General features: G+C 40.4%; 1 protein-coding gene across 2 annotated transcripts in view; it reads right to left on the reverse strand.

Moving 5' to 3' along the window:
• Positions 1–3,410: 3,410 nt before the first annotated feature.
• SPTLC3 (serine palmitoyltransferase long chain base subunit 3) overlaps positions 3,411–23,000 on the reverse strand; it is a 78,272-nt gene continuing 58,682 nt past the window's right edge. Inside the window, exons 9-12 of one of the 2 annotated variants that reach the window (XM_069850135.1) lie at positions 22,713–22,839; positions 7,986–8,121; positions 6,907–7,036; positions 3,411–4,530 (exon numbers count right to left, since the gene is read on the reverse strand). In XM_069850135.1, the coding sequence (XP_069706236.1) occupies positions 4,423–4,530; positions 6,907–7,036; positions 7,986–8,121; positions 22,713–22,839 (501 nt within the window). In that variant the 3' untranslated portion in view covers positions 3,411–4,422. The remainder of the gene's footprint in view (positions 4,531–6,906; positions 7,037–7,985; positions 8,122–22,712; positions 22,840–23,000) is intronic. The other variant, XM_069850134.1, reaches the window with a different exon arrangement.

Below are 23,000 nucleotides of genomic sequence, written 5' to 3' on the forward strand. Positions count from 1 at the left end.
ACTGACTCAGGGACATCTGCTGTGGCCCTCTACTCTGTCTTCTTTTCATAAACAAACTGGAGTGACACACAGAGTGCAGTATCTACCTTTGCTTGTCACTATTTTGATATTAATGACCAAGTTTTCCACCTAGCTAGTCAAAAGATTTAAAAACTCCTGTAAATACTGCAGAAAAAAATTGTTTGCACACAACTGAATCTAGTCTAAATCTCCAGATCTACAACGTCTCTCTAGATCCTGTGTATCTCCATTACCCTTTTCATTTGATTACCATGTGATATAAAAGGATTTATCACTGCACTCTTATGTCACTCACCAGTGACATACTACATATGTGAAAAGAAACTCTCACCGCTTTAGTGACTGCTGAGCAAGTGGTCTGATTCAGACCCCAGATTCCTGTTCTGATCATACTGAATAATTATTTTGTGTGGTCACTTGGGTGCGTTTTTGGGACTACCCTGACAGGTCTGAAGCTCTGTTTCACTAACGGATAGAGTGAGTTTATCCTGTGACTGGCCTGCAGTGACTACAAATACTGGATGTGTGAGTAAATGAGGGAACACCTAGATAGGTTTATTGAAGGCATCTGGAGGCTTGAATGTGCAAGCTGCCAATACTGGAATGACATCTGTCATTTCTCAAGCTGGTGTTTCAATTTCTTTAAAATTTGGTCCAGGTCTGTTGAAGAACAACTAAACTTTATGCACAAATAAAAAGAAAGATCATATATTAGGGAATCTCTATTAGATTTCTAAACAGGCCAGAAAGTACATAAACACTTCTAGCACAAAATGCTTTTCTTACACCATTATTTTCTTCCCTGTATCAGCATGACAGGGAAAAATGTGATGTACCTCCAACAAAACACATTTTGGGGAAAAAAAAAAAGAAAAGAAAGGGAAATTGAAATCCTACCTTCAATAAATTCACTCCCATATCTCGGTCCCCTGTGAAGATCAGCGGCTGTGAAACAGTCCAGAAACATCAGCATTCAAGCCCCTCTGAAACAAAGGCAGGCAGCTAACCTCACACTGACAGGTTGCTCTCATGGTTGCACTAGTTTTAAACCAAAGTATTGACTTCAAAGCAAGATTTAACATGATCTACACTTGCATGAGTGATGGATTAAGCCCATTCTTGCTTCAACTGCTTGGGCAGTTCAGATTTGGTTCAGCTTAGAAACTTAGCACCATCAGTAGGAAGCTTTTATTTGAAAACCAAAGATTAAAGCCTGCAGGGAGCAGATGCGGATGCCAGGAAAAGCAGGCAGAGTGAGGCAATGACTAAAAAGCCAACTGTTACACTTCAAGTCCTCTGCAGCAGCCAGCATGCTTTCCCCGACACCCAGAGAACAGAGAAAATGCTATAAAGAGGCAGGAAAAGTGGGTTGGGGAACCACCTTGACACATTCAACAAGTTCAGGAAATGAAGGCTTTCTGAAAGATGAGGTGGAATGAAGGTACAGGAAAGGGCAAACTATTCAGATATTCTGTCAGACAGCTCTTGAGTCTTCCCATAGCATGAAGGTCAATCAAGATTTAATGTAAGATAACAAGATGCTGGAATTGCAGCTTGCCAACAAAAAGTTAGTGTATTCATACTTACATTTCCACTGGATTAAAAAATGACAACTTGAGCAATTTTTATTCATGGAAGGCAGTTCTTCTTCAAGACCTTCTAAAACAATAACAGAGAACTACATCTCCAGAAATGTGCATGCCTGAAATCTAGGAAATCTGCAATCCTTATGCTGGATGTACTAACTCCCTAATAAGTAATCCTTCAGATTTTTTCTTAAGCTAGCTAAAATAGAGTTTCTAAGTGCTGTTCAAATCTAAATCGATTGAAACTGATATAAATCTGGATAAACTCCACTGAAATTGTGCTGGTGGAAAAGCCATTGCCAGACCATAACTAAGTCTCACAGGGAAAATCGAAGTGTGCAGTTCCTGGGAGTTTTATTATTGCACCAGCGGAGCAGGGATTTCTCCCTAAATGTTCCCCAGGCCAGGGATAGTCAGCCTGTACTTTCTTTAATGTGTAAGAGATGGAAGAAATCAGAAGAGAGCACATAATAAATCAACTGCCAGCCTGAAAAATGGCTGTCCTGTCTCCTTAATATGAGAGAGAGTAATGTTCTGAGGGAAGGAGGAATTCAGCTTTAGACAGAAAACATTCCCCTATAGGGGGACAAAAAGTGATCATTCTGTAGCTTAATCAATCTCAGGCCTTCTTTGAGGGAAATAGCATGTTGCCTGCAACAGCACGTGTAATAATGTTTGCTGAAATATAAACTACAGCCATATACCCCAAGATGGAAGGTCATAAGTCAGCTGAGGATCTGGCCACAGATGTTCAGCAACAGAGATCAAAACACAATATATCAAATTCAGCACTTTTCCTTGAGGAGCAGGTTGCTCGAATTTCTCAGCCCATCTCCTTCACAGTAAGAGCACTCACCTTGCATGTAACAAAGCTGTACGTCATGAATTGCCAGGTTACTCAAAGGCAAAGTTCACATTTCCTAATTTCTCTGTCCTGCGCTTGAATATTTTAATATTTATACAGTGAGTTTGCTCTTTTCCACAAACATAGTTCCCTTGAACCTCTGCAATGTATTTCAAGTTCATCTACCAAAGTGAAGAATCATATGACAACATTAGTCCTCCCTCAGACCTTGATATATGTTTCTTAATGCTGACATTTGATATCATGGAATGTGTTGTAATCAGTTCTTAAAGCTATAGCACCACTGGATTTTTATTAACTTGCACAATGACTAAAATCCAACAAAAAATGGTCCCTTATAACCCATCAGCCTTGTTATATCCTGAAAGCCGCTTTAACAAGCAGGGAGTAATATAGGGTAATTGGTACTCCGCAATTTAATTGTTCTGTTCTTAAATCTAATATTGCAGCTGTGGGTTAAGTTTACACCACAGCTTTCAAGAGAACATGAAAGTGTGGTACATCTGTGCAACAGAAAGCTAAACATCTCTCATCTGATGTGTTTACAATGATATTTGATAGCGTGGAATGGTTTGGAGTTCATTCTTAAAGCTGCAGAACCACTTTTCAACACTGCAAAAAAGGAAAATGCCTCCAGTCTCCTTCAAAGAACTCAGCCCACATAAGTCTGACAATAATGCTGCTGCAGGCATTGCAAGGAAACTGCCGACTGTAACAATTCCTTCAAGTATCTTTGCGCATGTATGACTTAGGCAATGGAGCAGGGGACAAGGACATCTTCTCCCTCGGATGGCATTATCAATTACTTGAAAAACAAACTGCTCACAACAGTCTGCAACTAGACAAGTAAAACAACCCCTGAAGTATATAAAACAGACAAGAATATTTTAAGAAATGTTATTAAGGGGATGACTCCAGCATATTTAGACACAGAGTTTTCAATTTAACAGGTGGCAGAACTGCTTGAACTTCACATTCTGTATAAGTAACAGCTTCAGCATTATGCACTTGTTAGTGAATTTATTAAGGCCATAAGTAGTTCAAGAAACTTAGGAATGAGCCCATAAATGTCATCTGCAGTTTGTGAACTGTGAGTATCTGACTGTTTTGATCAAGGTTTTTACGGGAAAGTTAAATGGTTATTAAAATTATTTACTACCACTACATGAAAAGGGAGCAAGCCTGCTGAAGAACTTAGATTGTGATAAGATGTGAAGGGCTTTAGGTCAAATGCGTTAGCAAAAAAAGCATTTCTGTTTATGTCTAAGCCCATATTTTTGTATGTTATGAAGCTTATAGTGTATTTTAGCAACCAAGAAAGGGTCTGTGGAGAGGAGGAGGCATTTTCCCTTTCCCATAATTTGCTGGCAGAAATATATGATCTGATCAGGCTATTTGTCTCATTCGTATTAGCTGCCTTCTAACATCTTATGCCCTTGGAGAAATGCATGATGGGGCAACTTAGTTAAAGAGGTTACTTTCTGCTCATTTCTCTGTAGAAGTCCATACCTGTTTCTTGATTTATGCTCTTTAACTGATAGAAGTCAATCTCATAGATGGAACTCAGCTATATTACCATACTATACTGGGATACATAAACTTTTTAAACTTTATTTTTTCAATCACAATTAAAACTATCTGCAACCTCTTCATAAGAAGGGGCCTTAACAAAACCTGTATGTTATCAACTTGATGAATGGATGCACTCATTCTGCATCAAAAATACGGGAAGAAGGACAGATCTCCTGGAGAGGCAAATCTGTATCAATATATCAGTCTCTTGAATACAGAAATTTGATACAATAAAATGCAACACTTGAGCTTCCCTTCTTTTCAGTTAACTGAGAAACAAAAACAGTCCTTCGAAGGGAAGATATGCATTCTTATTTTTTAGTTTTCGGGTTTCCCCCAGTTCATAGCATTATAATGTTCTCTTCATGGGTGGAAAATTTAATCTTCAAGTCTAGTATCTTCATACAGTTCAGGATGAGATGCCTTGGAATACCGGGAATATTTCAGTTGTAGAAAATCACCCAATTCATCCAGGGTATTCAAAACCTGTAAGACCATTATACTGTATCAGTTCTCTTGGAAAAGAAATGAAGTTCTGGTAACCTCTACTTTACAGCAGAATGTTAAGACCATAAAAGCATCAATTAAAGAAAGTTTAAAGTGCAAATGGGCATTCTTTTCTTTCTGCAGTGAATGTTAATGCACTCATAGATGTACAACAGCATCTATGGGAACAAAATTTACTCCTTCAGGAGGTCATTGTTTATTAGTATGTATCTTAATTGAGCATAGGTGAAAAAATGACCTTTTTCTAATGCACAGGGAGGTAATAACCCAGATGAAAAGTTATCTTTGGTTATGGAAAAGGGATGTGTAAGACAATTTCACTGTTTCCCTATAGATCCCAAAGACTGGAGTTGTCAGTGCCTTTTCTTAGATGGCAGTCAACACACAGTGTTGATCAGAGTAATCATAAGTAGCCTGATAGTTTAAGATATGTTTAGTACATATCTTCTACATTCTATTATCTTCTTGTATTAATATCACAGGCATAATTTATAACACATTAATATTGTAATGCAATTTGCTGAGCTGCGTCCTTAGCTCTCAGACTGAAAATTAGCAGGGAACTCTACACCATAGGGAATCAGCTCAGTGTTTGCAGCATCTGATCCGTGTTCAAGAGCAGCCAGCCTTTTGGCACTGAAGTAGAAAACAGCAATTTTGATTTTGAGCCTGTTTTTGTTAAGCCACTAAAATGAGCTCAGGAACAAGAAGGAGTAATTTAGTAATGGTTTATACAGAGAGATAGCTTCAAGGTCATTAAGGAAGTTATTTTTGGGAGCTTGCCCTTTCATGGATCTTTTCTCTTTTTTAGTTCCAGGCTGAGATTTGAAACAAATTTTGCCAAAGGGAAAACTTCTCATTGTGCTTGTTACCTGTTGTTACACTGGGTTTAGGCATATTGACAAAGTGTTTGTCCTGAAAAATTTCCATCTGCAAGTAATTAAACTCAGGGCATTTCCATTTCCCCATACTGTAAGGACATTTAAAGAATGCCACGAGCACTACGACAATGATCCCACTTTCAAAGGCAAAAATGCAGCATGTTCAAGAACGATGGCTGAAGAGTGTTTCAGGCTTTTGCTGGTACCAGGGAGCAGCAATGTGCAGGTAGCAGAAAGTGAACATGCCGTGATGGCCCAGAAGTGTAATGGGCTTGGTATTTGGGGATGGGGGAAAAGGAAGAAAACTAAAGCAGCAACCTCAAGAGATTAATCTTTAGATGAGTTTTGTTGCTTATTACTAGCTATAGAAACCAAAGTCTACACAAACAGCAAAAGCTGACAGTAATCAATGCAAGTATGTAGCTATGGCCTGTTCTTTGCAATATTATCTTCATGGTATTATACCTTGTTAATAACTACTGCACCTTTAAAAGCTGCAGGAATTTTACACTGCACACATGCAAGGCAGATTTTTCATTGTTGCTTGAGAGGGGTCTGCACTGGCATGGGAGCTGGTGGGCTGGCCAGGGCTCTGGCCTCAATCTCCACATGAATCTCAGAATGCAAATGGAGAGCCAAAGGCTCTCTGCAGCCACAGTGGTGGCATATTTAATTTCAATGCCTTCCATGCTCATGTTTTTTTTTTTTTTTTGCTTTTTTTGCTTTTGCTTGTACAAAGAGAGGAAAATGAAAGGCTGAAATTTACAGTTAAGCCTCCGTGTTTCATGCCTCTAAGTTGGCTTATTCTGAGAATGAAAGAACATACATCAAGCCAGGCCAAAAACACCTTCGGCAAGAAATGGAGATGGAAAAATCTCAAAGAGTTTATTTTAAACACATTTCTGACTGTGTTGGAATGGAGTTTAATGATTGAAGTCTCAACATACTTGTAACAATATTTCTGATATCAGAGAAAGATACAGAACTGAAACAGACCATACAACACCACTTAAACTTCATTAGGTTCAAACAGTTCCAAATACTGTTTGCAGTTTCCACCCAAGGCTGTTCATATACTTCCACAATTCAAGAAACATGTGGAAATATGGAATGAAAATAATTGTATGGAAAACTTGGTTTTCAATTATTTCCATATCATTTCAGGTTTCCTACTCTTGATCGTTTTGACCTAGCATTTAGCTTTTGTCTTGCTGTGCTCTTCATGTAGGTCTTTATTAGTTATGACAGATTTGGTCACTATTAGAAATAGAAAAACATAACAAGTTAACTGTCCCATCATTTATTTTAAAAAATAAAATATATAAGGCTAAAATCCCTTTAAAGATGAAGTGACAAGGCCAGAAAAAAACAAATGTAAAAATGAATTATTGAGATTCAAAGTAACAGACACACAGCTTCTCCCAACTTCCTTTGCATCTGAAGTTAATTTCAGCAGGACATCTGCTGTGCTTACCGTGTCTAACATCTCCCGTGTATGCGCAGCTGACACACAAAACCGAGCCCTGGATTCTGTGATAGGAGTAGCTGGAAACCCAACCACAACAACCCCAATATTTTTTTCTAACATGCGTCTTGAAAAAACCCTAAGGAGAGAAGAAGAAGAAGAAAAACAAAAGTAAATTATCTCCAATAAACTGACCACAGAGAGAAAACATTCAAGTATAATGAAACAATGGGTAAAATCCTGTCTTCAATTGAAGTGGATGGTAATACTCCCATTGAATTCAATAACAACCAGAATTTTACCAGTAGGACTGAGATTCTTTGCTGCTTAACAGCCCATGAAGCCAAGTAGGTGTCAAATGTTAGAACTGACATAATTCATTTATGTCAATGAAAGACTTTGAGCGCAAATCAAACTGTGTGAGTATTCACATTCCCTTAGCATGGAAGAAGTAGGGATTCTGGAAGGTATGAGAGCTGGGTTCCTGCGCATCAACAGGAATAAAACAATCTGTGTGATGTTTGTTTGCTTTCACAATTACTCTACCAATTTAAGAAATTTTTGATTGGTGTGTACTAAACCCAGAGCACCAGCCACCCTAAGATACTTGCAGGTACTCCCTACAGCTCAGCCCTTACATTATGCTACTGCTTACTTCTGGTCTTCATGTCCAAGTCAATGCAGAGGTGCTGCTTGGTAGGTACTGAATGGTAAAATGTAAAGAACATTCAAAGATCAGATGGGGAAAAGGAACAGGCATCCAAAACTATTAATAAATCAAAGGCATTGGATGTCTTTTAATAACTACAATTTTTTTTTGAAAAAAAAAAATCCAAATTCAAAATGGTATCTAAAGTATTATTCCAGAGCAAGTGAAAAAAGGATAAGAGAAATTTTAAAAATTCTGAGTACTGGAACAGTCCAAATTTAAACCAGACCAGAATTAAATGATTAATTCACCTAACAGTGTATGTTTGTCCTCTAAAGTTTCTGCCACACATAAGTACATTTTCCTTAATATATAACAAATAACCTATGGACTTGAATGATGTTTGTTTTGCCAACTGCTTTTTTTTTTCAGTACTTACCCTATCTTACCAGGCATATAAAGGAGTAAGGGGACAACAGGAGAATCATCATTGCCATAAATGATGAAGCCCATTTCATGCAGTCTTCGCCTGAAGTATCTTGTGTTTTTCCCTAGCTGGCGCACTCTTTGTAGTCCTGAAAAGAGTCAGTCAGTAGAACAGGAGAACAGTGTAAATATCATAACTAGTAACAGGCAAGAAACAGGACTGTGGATAACAGTTCAAAAAAGTTTGGCTGAAATATCTATGTTGCTATTTGATTCAGAAGAAAAATATGGAATGAGCAAAATTAAACTATGCTGGTTATTATGGCATTGTGGGACAGACAACTGGTATTCCTGTTTTCACAAGGTACCTTCCCTCCAGCAGAACCACTACGTCTTCTGGGTATAGAAAGGTGAACAAAACCCTTTACTCTATGTGCTACTGAATGACACACACCTATAGAGAAGTAGTTCTGTGCCTATGTGGATAGAGGATATAGAAGTAGAGTTTGTTGTTTCTCAACATAATTCACTATAAAGGGAAACAACTACTGCATTTTGTATCAGCTCATGCTGATGCATTTGTTGCAATTCTTTTAGACAGAGGAAAAGCATATGATGAACTTTGTTATTACACAAGGTCTGATCTTCTACAGTTTCTTACCAGCATTCAAGATAACTTCAGTTGCTTTAATATATGTCTACACATGTAATCCCTTGCTGAGTTCTCCTGAGTTTCTCTTCTCTTGCTAGGAGCGTCTCACAACAGACTTCAGTTATTCAAGACTTTCAGACACAAGTTTAGTTCCCTGCATTGTCCCTGGCCTCATTCCCTCATTCAGTCATGAATCCATTTATGTGTCCCCCAGAAAAACTGTCAGGAGAGTTGAAAATTATTATTAATGAAGGAAAAAGGAATAAAGAAAAAAAAAGAGTAAAAAATGTGCTTGAAAAAAGCCCAGTCTCTTTTTTTGCAGTTTCACTAAGGAGGTGATATCTGACAAGTGTACTTGCTTCCTCACCCATGGCATTAAAAGGGAAGAACCACACTCATCATTACTGTAGGTAGGAGATATAGTATGTCCTTTCCCTGCTCTACCTGCATTATATTTTATCAGTGGGCTAATAAAATGCTCTTCCAATGCTGTAAGGTGCTGATATGGATGATGCCACCTACCCAGTATCCACAAGATGCTCTTTCACACTGCCACCCCAGAAATAGTCCTAGATTCACACTGCCACATGATGAATCAAGCCAGGCCCATCATCTGCCTCCCCTTGCCAGAAAGAAAACTGCCAAACTACAGTAGAACGGATCAGTTCTCTAAAACTAATCGCTGTGCAGCTGCTCATGCCTGCCCAGCAGAGGCAGTGGGAACCTAGGCTAAGAGTGGGACTTAGCGGGACACACCTCAGCTACACTCTTATCTTTCATTTTGTTGCCATTTGTCTCCCCATACTTTCAACACCACATTATGTCACCAAACATGAACACTGAAGCCCCCAGTACAACTCATTTCCTATATTTTCACTCTTGATTTACTTTTTCATTTTACTTTACTTTTTGTTCGCTTCATTCTTCATTTACTACTTTCTGCTGTCACTCTTCTCTGACTGGATGCCTGTTTCCTAATTTCACAGAATCACAGAATAACCAGGTTGGAAGAGACCCACCGGATCACCGAGTCCAACCGTTCCTACCAAACACTAAACCATATCCCTCAGCACCTCGTCCACCCGTGCCTTAAACACCTCCAGGGAAGGTGACTCAACCACCTCCCTGGGCAGCCTGTTCCAGTGCCCAATGACCCTTTCTGTGAAAAATTTTTTCCTAGCGTCTAGCCTAAACCTCCCCTGGCGGAGCTTGAGGCCATTCCCTCTTGTCCTGTCCCCTGTCACTTGGGAGAAGAGGCCAGCACCCTCCTCTCTACAACGTCCTTTCAGGTAGTTGTAGACAGCAATGAGGTCACCCCTCAGCCTCCTCTTCTCCAGGCTAAACAACCCCAGCTCTCTCAGCCGCTCCTCATAAGGCCTGTTCTCCAGCCCTTTCACCAGCTTTGTTGCTCTTCTCTGGACTCTCTCCAGAGCCTCAACATCCTTCTTGTGGTGAGGGGCCCAGGACTGAACACAGTATTCGAGCAGCGGTCTCACCAGTGCTGAGTACAGAGGGAGGATAACCTCCCTGGACCTGCTGGTCACGCCGTTTCTGATACAAGCCAAGATGCCATTGGCCTTCTTGGCCACCTGGGCACACTGCTGGCTCATATTCAGTCGGCTGTCAACCAACACCCCCAGGTCCCTCTCCTCCAGGCAGCTTTCTAGACAGACTTCTCCTAGTCTGTAGCACTGCATAGGGTTGTTGTGCCCCAAGTGCAGGACCCGGCATTTGGCCTTGTTAAACCTCATGCCATTGGACTCTGCCCAGCGGTCCAGCCTGTTCAGATCCCTTTGCAGAGCCTCCCGACCCTCCAGCAGATCGACACTTCCACCCAGCTTAGTGTCGTCTGCAAACTTGCTCAGGGTGCACTCGATGCCTTCATCCAGATCATTGATGAAGACATTGAACAGGGCTGGACCCAGCACTGAGCCCTGGGGAACCCCACTTGTCACTGGCCTCCAGCTGGATTTCACACCATTTACCACCACTCTCTGAGCCCGGCCATCCAACCAGTTTTCCACCCAGGAGAGTGTGCGCCTGTCCAGCCCAGAGGCTGACAGTTTCTCAAGCAGAACGCTGTGAGAAACTGTGTCAAAGGCTTTGCTGAAGTCCAGGAAGACCACATCCACAGCCTTTCCCTCATTTCCCATGATCCTCCTTGTATTTTCAGTGGCCAGTTAGGCATTTGTAGCTGCTACATACCACCTTTGTCAGATTTGTCCTCAAGATACATTCTACCCAACAACCTGTGGTGGCTCTTTTTCCTATTCCCTCTTGGCTAAGATGGGGATCACCACACCTACATAAACCTCTTTTCCATGAATCATTTCCAAGCATGCACAGGTTTAAATAAGGTCTACTGCTTCATCTGTTCTGTATCTTCCCGAGTCAAGGTTCTGTCATTGTTCTGGCTGGGAAATTTATAGGGAAACTGGGACTTGCTTCACAGTGATCAGTGTTTTGCTGAACAAATTAAAAGATCTCATAAAACCAGTGCATTTGTAACTTTATGTACAAAACTACCCATGTAGACAACCTGTTAGTTACAGTTTCAGTCATTCAGTTTAAAGCATGCAGTAGAAAAGATCTGCTGGGTTAGAAAAGGCCACAAATAGTTTAACCATCTCTCTAATGCTGCTAAAACAAAAACAGCTGTGCCAGAGCAAGGAAAACAAATGAAACACAAAAGCATCCTACTACAAAGCTTTCCAGTCACTAATAAAAACAATAGTCTGTGGTATTTCCAAAAATATTTTTGGTGTAGTAGATCTCAAAGAACCAAGAGGAAATACTGAGGAGAAGGAGGAGGAGAAATGGGGGCAGGGGAGATGGCAAGGAAAGGGAGTTAGAGAAGAACCACAAAATAATGTGTCTGAAGTCTATAGAGAGAAAGTTTTCCCCTCTTAGAATTTGTAGAGATGTTATTAGCACCTCCTGAATGGCTGAATTACAAGGAGGAGAGAGGGAGAGTAACCTGAACCCCAAGGGCAGCCCCCAAGTTAATTCCCAAACTCTCAGCCTGCAGCATTTGAAATGACTAGATTTTCAATTAGGGAAAGTTTTCATAAATGCAGATGTTCTTGGCGAGTGCAGTTTAAGATTTGCTGCTGTCCCCTTCCTATTCAGCTGTTTACCACAAAGCTGGAAAGAAGCCATGCAAGATTCCAGGCAGTGCACATGGTCCAGAGTTGATCAGTTTGTCTCTACTTATTTTAGGTACCAGAAATTTAGACTCCAAAGCAAGAGGAGGAAATTCAGCAAAGGAAACACGAGAGCTGAAATGTGAGTTTCAGGTGACCCCTCAACAGATGAACACCTCTTCCTTTTCCAGTCTTTCCTTGCTACATCTAAAACCTCACCTGGCTTGTGATGGGACTGATCCCATTTTGACAGTCCCCACAGCTCTCATTTCGAGCCAGCCAGTGCTGATGTAAAAGAGGCACTTTAATGTTTTAGCAGCATCCCAGAATAGTAATTTTATTTGCAGGGATGCATTAAAGAGCCAAATAAAAGATCAGAGCACTCACATATATCTGGAGGGAAAAAAAGCACATTAGGAGACGATTGCTACACACACTGTATTTGTGGGTGGGTGGCTGAGAGGAACCTATTTCTTTACCAAATATCAACACTTTCCTTTCTCAAGTTAAGTTTCGTGGTCAAAGACCACATACACACATAATATACACAGCCATCTTATATACTGTCCTGATAAAAGCAATAAAACCCCTGAAAGTTTGTAACTGTATTTCAACACTTTTTTCATTACTTTATGGGATCCTCAATGTCAGATAAGGAGGTAGATCTGAGAAAAATGTTTATTTTGGTCTCAGTGGCCCAATTTCCACCCACCCCCTCAACTGCAGATTAGATCAGTGCAAGAACGACAAATTCAGTTTAGAACCAGACCTTAGTCCAAGTTCACTGTGGTATGTTTAACCAAAGACATCACATTTAAAAACTATTCTGTTTGATACTTGAGACTGTGGTCTTCATCCTTTATTATTTAGTCAGTGAAAATCTGCAGAGACCCTTGAGCTAACACAATATAACTGCATCTTTGAGTGTAAGAATTTACCTGTACGGCACTAATTAGAGGATCAGGTCCTTAGACAGTAAATATATTTGTTCAAAAATTCTTAAGTTTGCAAAATCCTTGAGGATTTATGGTCTATGCAAATAGCTTATAGCACAGCATGCAGGATATCCAGATAGTTATATTCCATAAAAAGTGTGAACCACAATACAGTATATGTTCAGAGAAAACAGCCTGGACAGGGAAAACTGACCCTTAGCTAATTAAAACTAAGATCACTAATGCTCCAAAGTTTTCAGCTAAGGTTGAGCATGACCACATTAAGAGCTCTACATCTTTTTATTAGCTGAATCAAGAAGAGACAGAGAGAAAACTGAACATTAAAGGAGTCTTAAATGTCACAAATTATCTTCATGCCGCTTCGAGCATACAGTGATACACAGCCAATTTACTGGGATTTTGTTGAAATATTGGATTAATCACCTGGATAGTACAACAAAGACAGATCTGCATCTGTGATCCACCTACTGCTGGAAAATTCAGAGTTTATGTTTGTTGCACTGCTTTAAAAATATTTGGTTTACTGCAAAGTTCTAAGATGTTGGCAATTCTGGGGAAAATGCTGATTATATTTTTATTTGACACACATTATTTTATATTGCCAGTATTAGCTCAATATTTTCTGCAGACTTTTAGAAGGCTTTGTAGCTCAAAATTAATATGGTTTAGTTTAAGGAAAAATACAAACAGAAGGCAAGAGAGAGAGAAATGATAAAAGATAGTGGCTTGTTTGTTATTTCTTTGAAGCAATGAGCTTTTTAAGAGAGCCACTTGGAGTAACAGGCTTAGTAGATGCTTTGTCACACACCAAGCTATGGCTTCAGACTTGCTTTCAAAGAGAAGCTGCTCTGGAGTTTTACTACATGTCTGAGGGTCTGATCTCAGGTGTGTGTCACCTGGCACAGCTTCACGCACTTCAGTAAAGCTTTGCTATTTATGCCAGCTGAGGACCTTATCCTAGCAGAAAAAGAGTCAGATCTTTGAAACAAAAGTTTGTTTTCCTCTTCCAGAGATGTCTGCTTTTCACTCCTGCAAGATTTTAATAAGCAGAGAAGCTGTGTTTAATTCCTGCAAAAATATTCTACCTTCAAACTCTTCCTGTAGGCTTCTATTCTTGGAAATTCTGACTCAGTATATTGAAAACAGGAGTAAGCAACCTGTAGCCTTTCATATCAATATGTCAGGTGTATTTTAATTGAGGGAGAGTTATTTTTCCTGCATCTGTTCCAGGAAAGATAAGCCGATGCTGTACTTTTTTTTTGACATACAGTGGACTCTTCAAGACACAAATCCACCTGCTTTAATCTTCTCCAGCTGTTGTTTCATAGTATCTTTCTAGGTAATTAGTTACACAATCAAACTTTTACATACCAGTGTCACTGTGTCTTTTCAATCTGTGTTGATGGGATGGAGAACTCCACTCCCTGCCCTCCTCTACTAACAAATAGATAGTAAAAGGCAAAATTTCATAGGCTGAAAAAAAATTTGGAAAACAATAGCTCTTCCCCACTAAACTTTTGCAGATGGACAGATTTTCTTTTTTCCTCTGGTTCCATTGGAAGAGTAACACAAATGTACCTCCATGTGCATTAAATCACAAATAGAATGCTATAAAACTGGGGTGCCTAGAGGAAATATGTTCTCCGATAAAAAATATTTATAAAAGTATAACTTTGGTGTGAGTTGGAGAGAGGTGAAAATATTCTCTTTTACCAACTAGATGCCAACTAGAAAGCTAGTAATTTCAACTTAATTCATCTGCTTAATTCAGTCCTTAAGGGTTTATTTTGTCAGTCCAATTTTAACTATGAACTTCTGCAAAACACTTTCCAGAGCAGATTATGGGAAGAAAAAGTGGCAAATTCAAATAAAGCAGAAAGGAGAAAAATTGTAGAAATCCTGTCATTTTTATCTTTTTTTCTTGAATGAGTCAGCTATGCCTACCCAGCACCTTATCTATATTCAGATACACAATGTAAGCATAGCGTCCTGCACAAAAGCGAGGACAGAGCAGTCAGCCTTTACTGAGCCTTATTTACTCCCAGCATGGGTGATTAATCACAAAGCACATCAGTTCCCATTGCTGAAAGCTAGCCAGTGTGCAATGTGCTCCATCTGTATCACATCAGGTGTTTCTGAAAGGCCAGTGATCTAAATGCCGTTGGAAAAGGCACTCCTCTCCTTTGCGCTCCTTAGGCTGATAACAGCACTGGATTCCTTGGGCAGCAGCAAGCAGCATCTGGAGTAGAAGAGGGATCCTTACACCTTATTCCAGCATGTAAGACACCCTTAAAAGGTGACCATGTCATGGATCTGCCTGTTGCTGTCCCTGGGGAAAGTGTAGCTTTCTGTGCTGGGAGACAGGCTACAAGTCAAATATGGAAAAAGGGATTTCATATGAGGTAGAATTTGGTCATCCCTCCGAGTTCTTGCAAATCACTGCAAATGCTATTACTCCAAAGCCCCTGCTTGTTCAGATCAACTGACCCTTCATGAATGCATTTGGCTTCCTTTAGGAGGTGGACTGCATGGCAGGTTGCTCCACTGGAACAGCGCATCTCACCAATTTTGAGTAGAGATGGTAGAATTTAGCTGTTTCATCATCCATTGCTGGAAGAACATTATGTTCAGCTCAGACTAATAATAATTGTGACAGCATATTATCATTGTTAACATCTTCACCATCATAGTGACTGGGAACCCTAGTTATGGAGCCAATGCAGAGCAAATGGGGAATAAATTCACTTAAGTACTTCAAATGTAAGCACATACTTATTTTGAATATTAACTTACTTAAAATTAAGCCAGAGTTCAAACATTCTGCTTGATGAGGACCCAAGAGAAGCAATCATCTCAGAATGAAGGAACAAAACGAGAATTTGAGATGGAACAGTTAAAAGCTGTCCTTTAGTATGATGGATTCTGTAAGCCTTTTTGAATGGGTTTAAGGAGTCTCTTGCTAAGTAACTTGCAGCATGAAAGCTTACAGCTATAGTTTCATCATCAATTCAGTCTGGCACAGATTTATTTTGCCACAAAAGGCTTTGTTCCTGTCAGGTCCAGCTGCTCTTGTCCTGGCACTGGGATTCATGTAGCCGCATGGTAGATTGGCTCAGGGAGCCAGTTTGGCTGCAGGCTAACCATTCGTGGGAGGGTTGGTTACTTTTCAGCTAGATCAGTTCTCTGATTCAGTTCATTGCATGGCTGCACTAATGCTGGCATGAGAAAAACAGGAATGAATAAGGGCATAGGCAGGGTTTGAAAGACAAAAAGGAGGGCAAGACTGCCCTTCCTGCCACCGTGCTGGCTTATGCCAGGTTGTAGTGATTTGAAACCAAACTTCTTTAATTTACAGGGGACATTGACAGGCAAAGCTAATGTTTTCAAAAGACTGCTGAGCACAGATAGCAGTGGAAAATGTTGAGAACTGAGCATTTTAAGCCGGTCCTCTAGTTACACAAAAATCTGAGGCAGACGGAAATGTTTTTAAAAGGAACCTTTTAAAAACAGATCTTTTTAATGCCAAACCAAAACAGAAAGCAGTGTTCTGCAGCTTCTCATAATCTGAATAAGCTCAAATGTAAGAACCCAAAGTCTGCTAAAATAAAAAATGAAAAATAGTTGTGTCAAAAAGACAAAACAATTATCACAAATGGCAAAGTAAATTAACATTTTAAAGAAACACTTTCTATCCAAACCATCTCAGGAATTATCTTTTAACATAACAAGAAAAGCAGATTCCTGAGGATAGGGTTTTAATTTTTTCAGCATCCCATAAACACAATTGTAAAATGTCTATTGCTGTTGATGAATTACCATTTGCCATGTATTAAACAGAAAAATGATGCCTTTGCAAATGCTGTGATTTGCTTTTTATACCACTATAATTTATTATAAGTCACCAAGAAAATTGCTTTAGATTTTCTAGCAGTCTTTACTCCGTTTGCCTAGTAGTTCTACATTTTACCTATCAAATTCAAGCATAAAAGTATGCTTTGGGTATTTTCAGGCAGAAAGGGAAAGAAAAAGGTCCAAGGTCACAGCTGGAGGGGCTGTCTTGCATGCAAGTAAGCGTGCTTGAAAATTTGCACAGGTTCCAAACACTCTGAGTCAACTACAGTCTCATCATGGGGATAAAACCACTAAGGCAGCTGCTGAGTTTCCTGAGGTATCTCCAGTGGTATAATAAGAAGCCATGAGGAGAACATATAGAGAATATCTATATTATGAATTATAAAGAGTATATGCCATGGGAACTTCTGCTTCCCATATCTCCTAATAAATGAGGAGATACGCTTTGAGATGAAAAAGCCACAAAGGCTTAAGAGGGATAAAATTATATTTTTTTCATAGACTATATGAACTGAACTGTGAAACTTGCTGCCTTATGACATTACTAAAGGAAATACAGCTGCCAGAAGTTCATACGCTTTTGAACAATTGTAGGAGCTATGACATTATGTTACCAAGAATAAATGTATCTTGTTCTACAAGCTGTCGATTTTGAGAAAGTCCTGTAAAACACAGCACTGAAAAATGCCAGGACTTGTACTCTACTAAACATATGATTTTACATAAAATGGATATATACGTGCAATTTTTGTTGTCATTCTCTGTCTCTTCTGATATAAGTCACTCAAGAAACAAAGGACTCAGTCACAGTGACCCCAGCCTACCTATCTCTCCCAGACAGGAATAACTATACATATCACTTTTGAGGGAATTATCTTCTCCTAATTCAGCATTTCTTGTAGAAAACATGGCAAAACAAGGAAACTGCAATAGATGGTTGTGGGCTCTATAGTATTCTCCCAGTCACATTATCATGATATTAATATCTCACAGCCATAACAAATATTGATATGGGCCACACCCATATTTTTATGGATGATTTTTGTGGGAGATACCACATCATCTCAGTATTCTTTTACTTATGTCAACGCAAACCTCTTCAAATGAGAACTTTCCCATCCAAATTGGAATCTTCTGCTGCAAAGGAAGGTAAACACATCTTGCTAGGACACTTCCACAGCAGTTTGATGACCAGAGAAGAACAAGGAGTGTTTGAGGTATCAGCACTGTTTTGGAGGATTGTGTGTTTGTTATAGTTTCTTCCAGACACACTCGTCCTTCTTCCTCTCCTTCCCCACACCAAGCCATTTTGTCTACAGCCTTCCCAGCCTTCTCAGCATCTAACTTTGGTCCTAGTCTACATCCTTATCACCCACTTGTTATCTATTCCCAGTTGTGTCTCCTTTGCTCATCAGAGTACCTTCTCTCTTTAATTGCCCTGGTTCACTTCCCTATGTGCCTGACAGTGCAGGATGGATGCAGTTGCTCTGGGGCCCAGTCCTCTGCCTGGGCTCCAGGTGGGGAATGCTCTGTTCTGGCCCTCTGCACTGGGCTGGAAGATACTCCTTCACTCAGTGGATCTTGAGATTCGTCACTATTCATAACAAGTAGAATTTTTTTAAAGAGACCTGTAACATCACAAGACTGGGATGACAGGTCATAGACATGGCAAAAATTATAAGGTTGACTATCACAATCCAAATCTTCATCCCAAAGAAACTGGAGAAACCGAAGCTCTTCAGGAAAAAAAGGACTTTTAAAAACTATTTTTCTTTTTCTCGTCCAGCACTCCCAGATTATCAAACCCCCATATGCATACCTAGGTTTCTTCTGAGGAACAACTGAAACTTTTTTGTTGCTATGAAAAAATTGAAGCCTGAAACAGACACCAGTTGTGGATAATTTCCAGCTAAACAGTTTAGGTTTCCTAGAACTACTTTTAAACTGCTAACCTCTTCCTTCATTGTAATTAAACTGTGCTCCTTGTGTCCATATGCATTTATTCAAATACTTCAGCCCTGCATCCAGTATACTGATTTTGTCCTGGAAATGCAAACGCTGACTCCTTTTCCAAACAACCTAATTGAAAATTACTAATTGAAAATAAAGGATGAAAATAGGGGAGATCAATCATTTCGATACACACCGGGATATACACAAGCAGCATTCAGTGCATTTCTGGCCTCTGGCATTGCCCACTATGTAATTCCATCTATTCTACTCTTTCCTGGGTCAGCTGTTTAACAAATTGGTGGAAAATAACTAGCAAGAAATTGAAGGGAATGTAAAAGCATGATATCTGGGAAAAATATAAAAGAAGTTTGTGTGACGTGCTAAAAAATACAGAACAAGAGCATTCAGAGCAGCAATTTAAATGACCAAATCAAGTCTTCTTCCCTTAGTATTCTATTAATCCACTGAGGACTCAGTCATGAAGTTCAGATGTAGGAACAAGCTGGGTTAATACATATGTCATCCCATGATTTCATACTCTTTTCAAGTAGCATTCTCTGGTTAACATGAAACTTTTCAATAAACTCTAATTTCATTCTTTGCCCAAACATTCCAGTATTTTTTCCAAGGCTCTCTCCCCTACAGATATGTCCATGTAGGACAAGCTGTCAATGGAGAACTCCTTATAAAGTATTCCCCAAATCATCCTATGGGAAAAGAATGCTATTGGAAAACAAATACAAAATAAATTCCTTTTATCAGTTCATCAGGCTTCCAGAGAACAAAGGGTCTGGTCCATTGCACCTTATGGCAACTCTGGTTCACTTGAATCCTCTCTGGCATGTGTCTGTGCTACATGGCTCATGGTCTCACAGGGATGGCTCACATGCAGGATTCACCATTTTCTATGACAGCAGACCAGAAGAACTCAGCCAAGGCTGCTGCTGTCCTGGGAAACAAAAATATCTAAGAAAAGACAGTGCTTTCTCCCTTCTATTCCTTCTCCTTTCTAAGCCACCACCTTCCTTTCTCTGATGCCAAAGCAGCATTGTAGCGTGGTCCAGCAAAACATTTTTTCCTGTGTTTTGGGTTGTGTTCTTTTTTTTTTTTCTGTAGTCACAAGACAGCCTAATGAACGGAGGCCCACATGAAAGAAAAGACAATAGACTAAAATAATGAGTCTGGCTCAGAAGGACAAGAAACATTTTTTCACAGATCATAGCCAGTTTGCTAGCCTTTGTGCAATACTCTAAGCTGTGATATACGATCAATTAATTTGTTTTTCTACTCATTTGCATTTCATTTTACAAGGCAAATTTTTTAAAAAATGACAGAAGACTTATTTATTTCATAAAAGATTTGCAGAAGACTGAAAAAGTGCTTATTTTGTGCTATTAAACAACGCTGCTTCTGGAAGAGAAACCGCTGCAGACTCTTAGCTCTGCGTGTCAGACACACACATCTTAAAAGACTGCATCTTAAACCACGTTCTCCTATTAGCCTGCACTGAGCTGTATGAAGACTCACGCTAGCTGAAGATGATTTTTAAGAGGCTTTGAAGGTTTGGAAATGCTCCGCATGTTTAATATTTCACATGCTGCATCTGTGATGGGAGCACGTACGTCTTGGGGAGGTTCAGGGTCAGACCGCCCTCTGATGGCATCTCCTAGAGCCAGCGCAGGGAGCAGTGCAGCAGGACAGGCTAGAAGTATCATGTCAGTGCTGGGATTTTCTATTGAGCAGGATGTAGGCATCAGCACAAGTAACCTTGACCTTGCAGATTTCAAGTTGGAAACAGTTGTTACACTCGGAGTTCTCTGCCAACGTGGCAAAAGCATCATTTCCTCGTTGTCCACGCATTGCACTGGAGTTCTGCTGTGCTTTGCTTTAGCACTCAGGATTTGGCACCAGGATTGGATTCTCTAACCCTCCTTTTGTACACCAGGGTCTTGTAAATTCTGGCCTCACTGAAGGGCTGCGATAAACATTAGCCTCGTGCCTATCACGGCTTGAAAACGCCCTCTAGGGCACTGCAACAAAAGAGTGCAGATGAGTTATTTTACCTGCTCTCACATACTCCCTTTTCCCTTTCATTCCCACCTTACCCTGGTCATGTCTACGAGGGAGGACAAATACAGAGTTACTCTGTTAGCTTTACACATGATAAGAGAAAACAGCACAGGACTGTGCCACTGGACCAGTTTAAAAGAGAACACAATTCAGGGCAGAAGTCATACCTTCAGCTGCGTGTCACGCAATGACTCAACTCAAAGGCATTCCTGACAAAAAACTATACAAATTCAAAACCCACCAGCTTTTCTCTGAGTTGAGATTTAAGTTCTAGAACAGTGAATATTGTGGTGAGTTGGCCCAGCTGTATGCCAGGTGCCCACCAAAGCCACTCTTCACTCCCCTCCCCAGCAGGACATGGAAGAGAAAATGCAACAAAAAGTTGGAGGGCTGAGATAAGGACAGGGAGAGATCACTCAGCAGTTACTGTCATGGGCAAAAGAGACTTAACTTGGAGAAAATTAATTTAATTTATTACCAGTCAAATCAGAATAGGATAATGAGAAATAAAATCATAATCTTAAAACACCTTCCCCCTAGCCCTCCCTTCTTCATGAACTTAAGTGGATTTCTGAATTCTCTACAACCTCCTCATGAGCAGTGCAGAAGGAGAGGGAATGGGGGTTGTGGTCAGTTCATCACATGTTGTTTCTACCTCTCCTTCCTCCGAACACTCTTTCCTTGCTTCAGCATGTGATTCCTCCCACAGGAGACAGCTCTCCACAAACTCCAATATGAGTCCTTCCTACAGGCTATAGTTGGTCCCAAATTGTTGTAGTGTGGCTCCCTTCCACGGGATGCAGTCCTTCAGGAACAGACTGCTCCAGTGACTGCTCCAGTGTGGGCCCTCTGAAGGGTCCCAGGTCCTGCCAGCAAACCTGCTCCAATGTGGGCTCCTCTCTCCACAGATCCACAGGTCCTGCCAGGAGCCTTCTCCAGTGGCAGGCTTCCTATGGGGTCACAGCCTCCTTTGAGTACTCAGCCACTCTGGGCTGGGGTCCTCTATGATCTGCAGGTGGATATCTGCTCCACTGCTAACGTCCATGGGCTGCAGGAACACAGCCTTCCTCAGCATGGTCTTCACCACAGGCTGCAGGGGAATCTCTGCTTTAGCACCCGGAGCATATCCTCCTTCACAGACTCTGGGATCTGCAGAGTTGTTTCTCTCACATATACTCACTCATTTCTCCACTCCATCTGCAAATGCAGTTCCCGCCCCCCCTTCCTAACTATGTTATCCTAAAGGTGCTAGCACCATTGCTGATGGCCAGTGGCAGGTCCATCTCAGAGCCAGCTGGCGCTGATTTCATCAGACACAGGGGAAACTTCTAGCAGCTGCTCACAGAAGCCACTCCTGTAGCCCCCCTCTACCAAAACCTTGCCACACAAACCCAATACAAATAGGTATCAGTATCACTTTTAAACAGTAGCAGATAGACATGTCACATAGTTGTTTCACCGCATGCTAGATAGCGTATTGCACAGAGGGTTGGACAGTAGCTGCGTGTGCAACTTCAGGAGAGGAAAATAAATAAACCAAATTTTCTATAAAGACACCAACTAGTCAATTCTTTTGGGACAAAATGTACTTCTAGCTTCAGAACAGCACAATTAATGCCTGAGAAAGGTAAAAGTTACTATAAATGTATTCTCATACTATTTAATATACAAGACTTGTTTTGAAATTCTGCACCATTCTTAAGTTGCTTGCCATTTTTAAGGTTCATGCTTACAAAGAAGCTAAACTGACAGCATCTAGCCCAGAAATGAAGGCATGTCCTTACGAACCCCCTCCTACAATGTCAGACAGTCTGCTCAAAGGGCAATTAATTTATTTCTATTTGTTGCTGTAAAACAGGGTGTGCTGGCAACTACAGAGCCAGAACTCCAGAATATTGCCATCCCTGCTGCATGCAGATGAGTGTGGAGAAAATAAAGAGAGTTGATAGTACTTGAAAGTGTGATGATTTGGATATTAATTTTACAGTAAGAATTATTTCGTTCGCATTGCATTACCATACTACTTGGCTGCTAGATGACGTTTTGTGTGCATCTGTACACAGTCGATGCTCTGTTACTAATTGAAATAAGTGAAGTTAAAGAAAATGGCTTACCTTGTGTTGTCCCGTCTAGACCCATGAGACATTTCATTGCCCTGATGATTTGCTCTGCTACAGGTGGACACATGGATGTGGCATACACAGCGCTGTGAGAATGAGTTCGTAAAAAGTCCACAAGGTCCTTACACAAGCAAAACAAAGCATGAATGAGCTTTGAGTTGGCCAAACAGCAGATCTCCCTCTTAACTACTGCAGGAGTGAGAACATGCAAAAGGAAAAGGATATTTCACTAGTTATTGGTTTGTTTTCTTGGCTGCTGCTGTTAATACATGGTCTGAAGAA

Source organism: Phaenicophaeus curvirostris, chromosome 2 (assembly GCF_032191515.1).
Source record: "Phaenicophaeus curvirostris isolate KB17595 chromosome 2, BPBGC_Pcur_1.0, whole genome shotgun sequence".
In the NCBI taxonomy this organism is placed as follows: domain Eukaryota; kingdom Metazoa; phylum Chordata; class Aves; order Cuculiformes; family Cuculidae; genus Phaenicophaeus; species Phaenicophaeus curvirostris.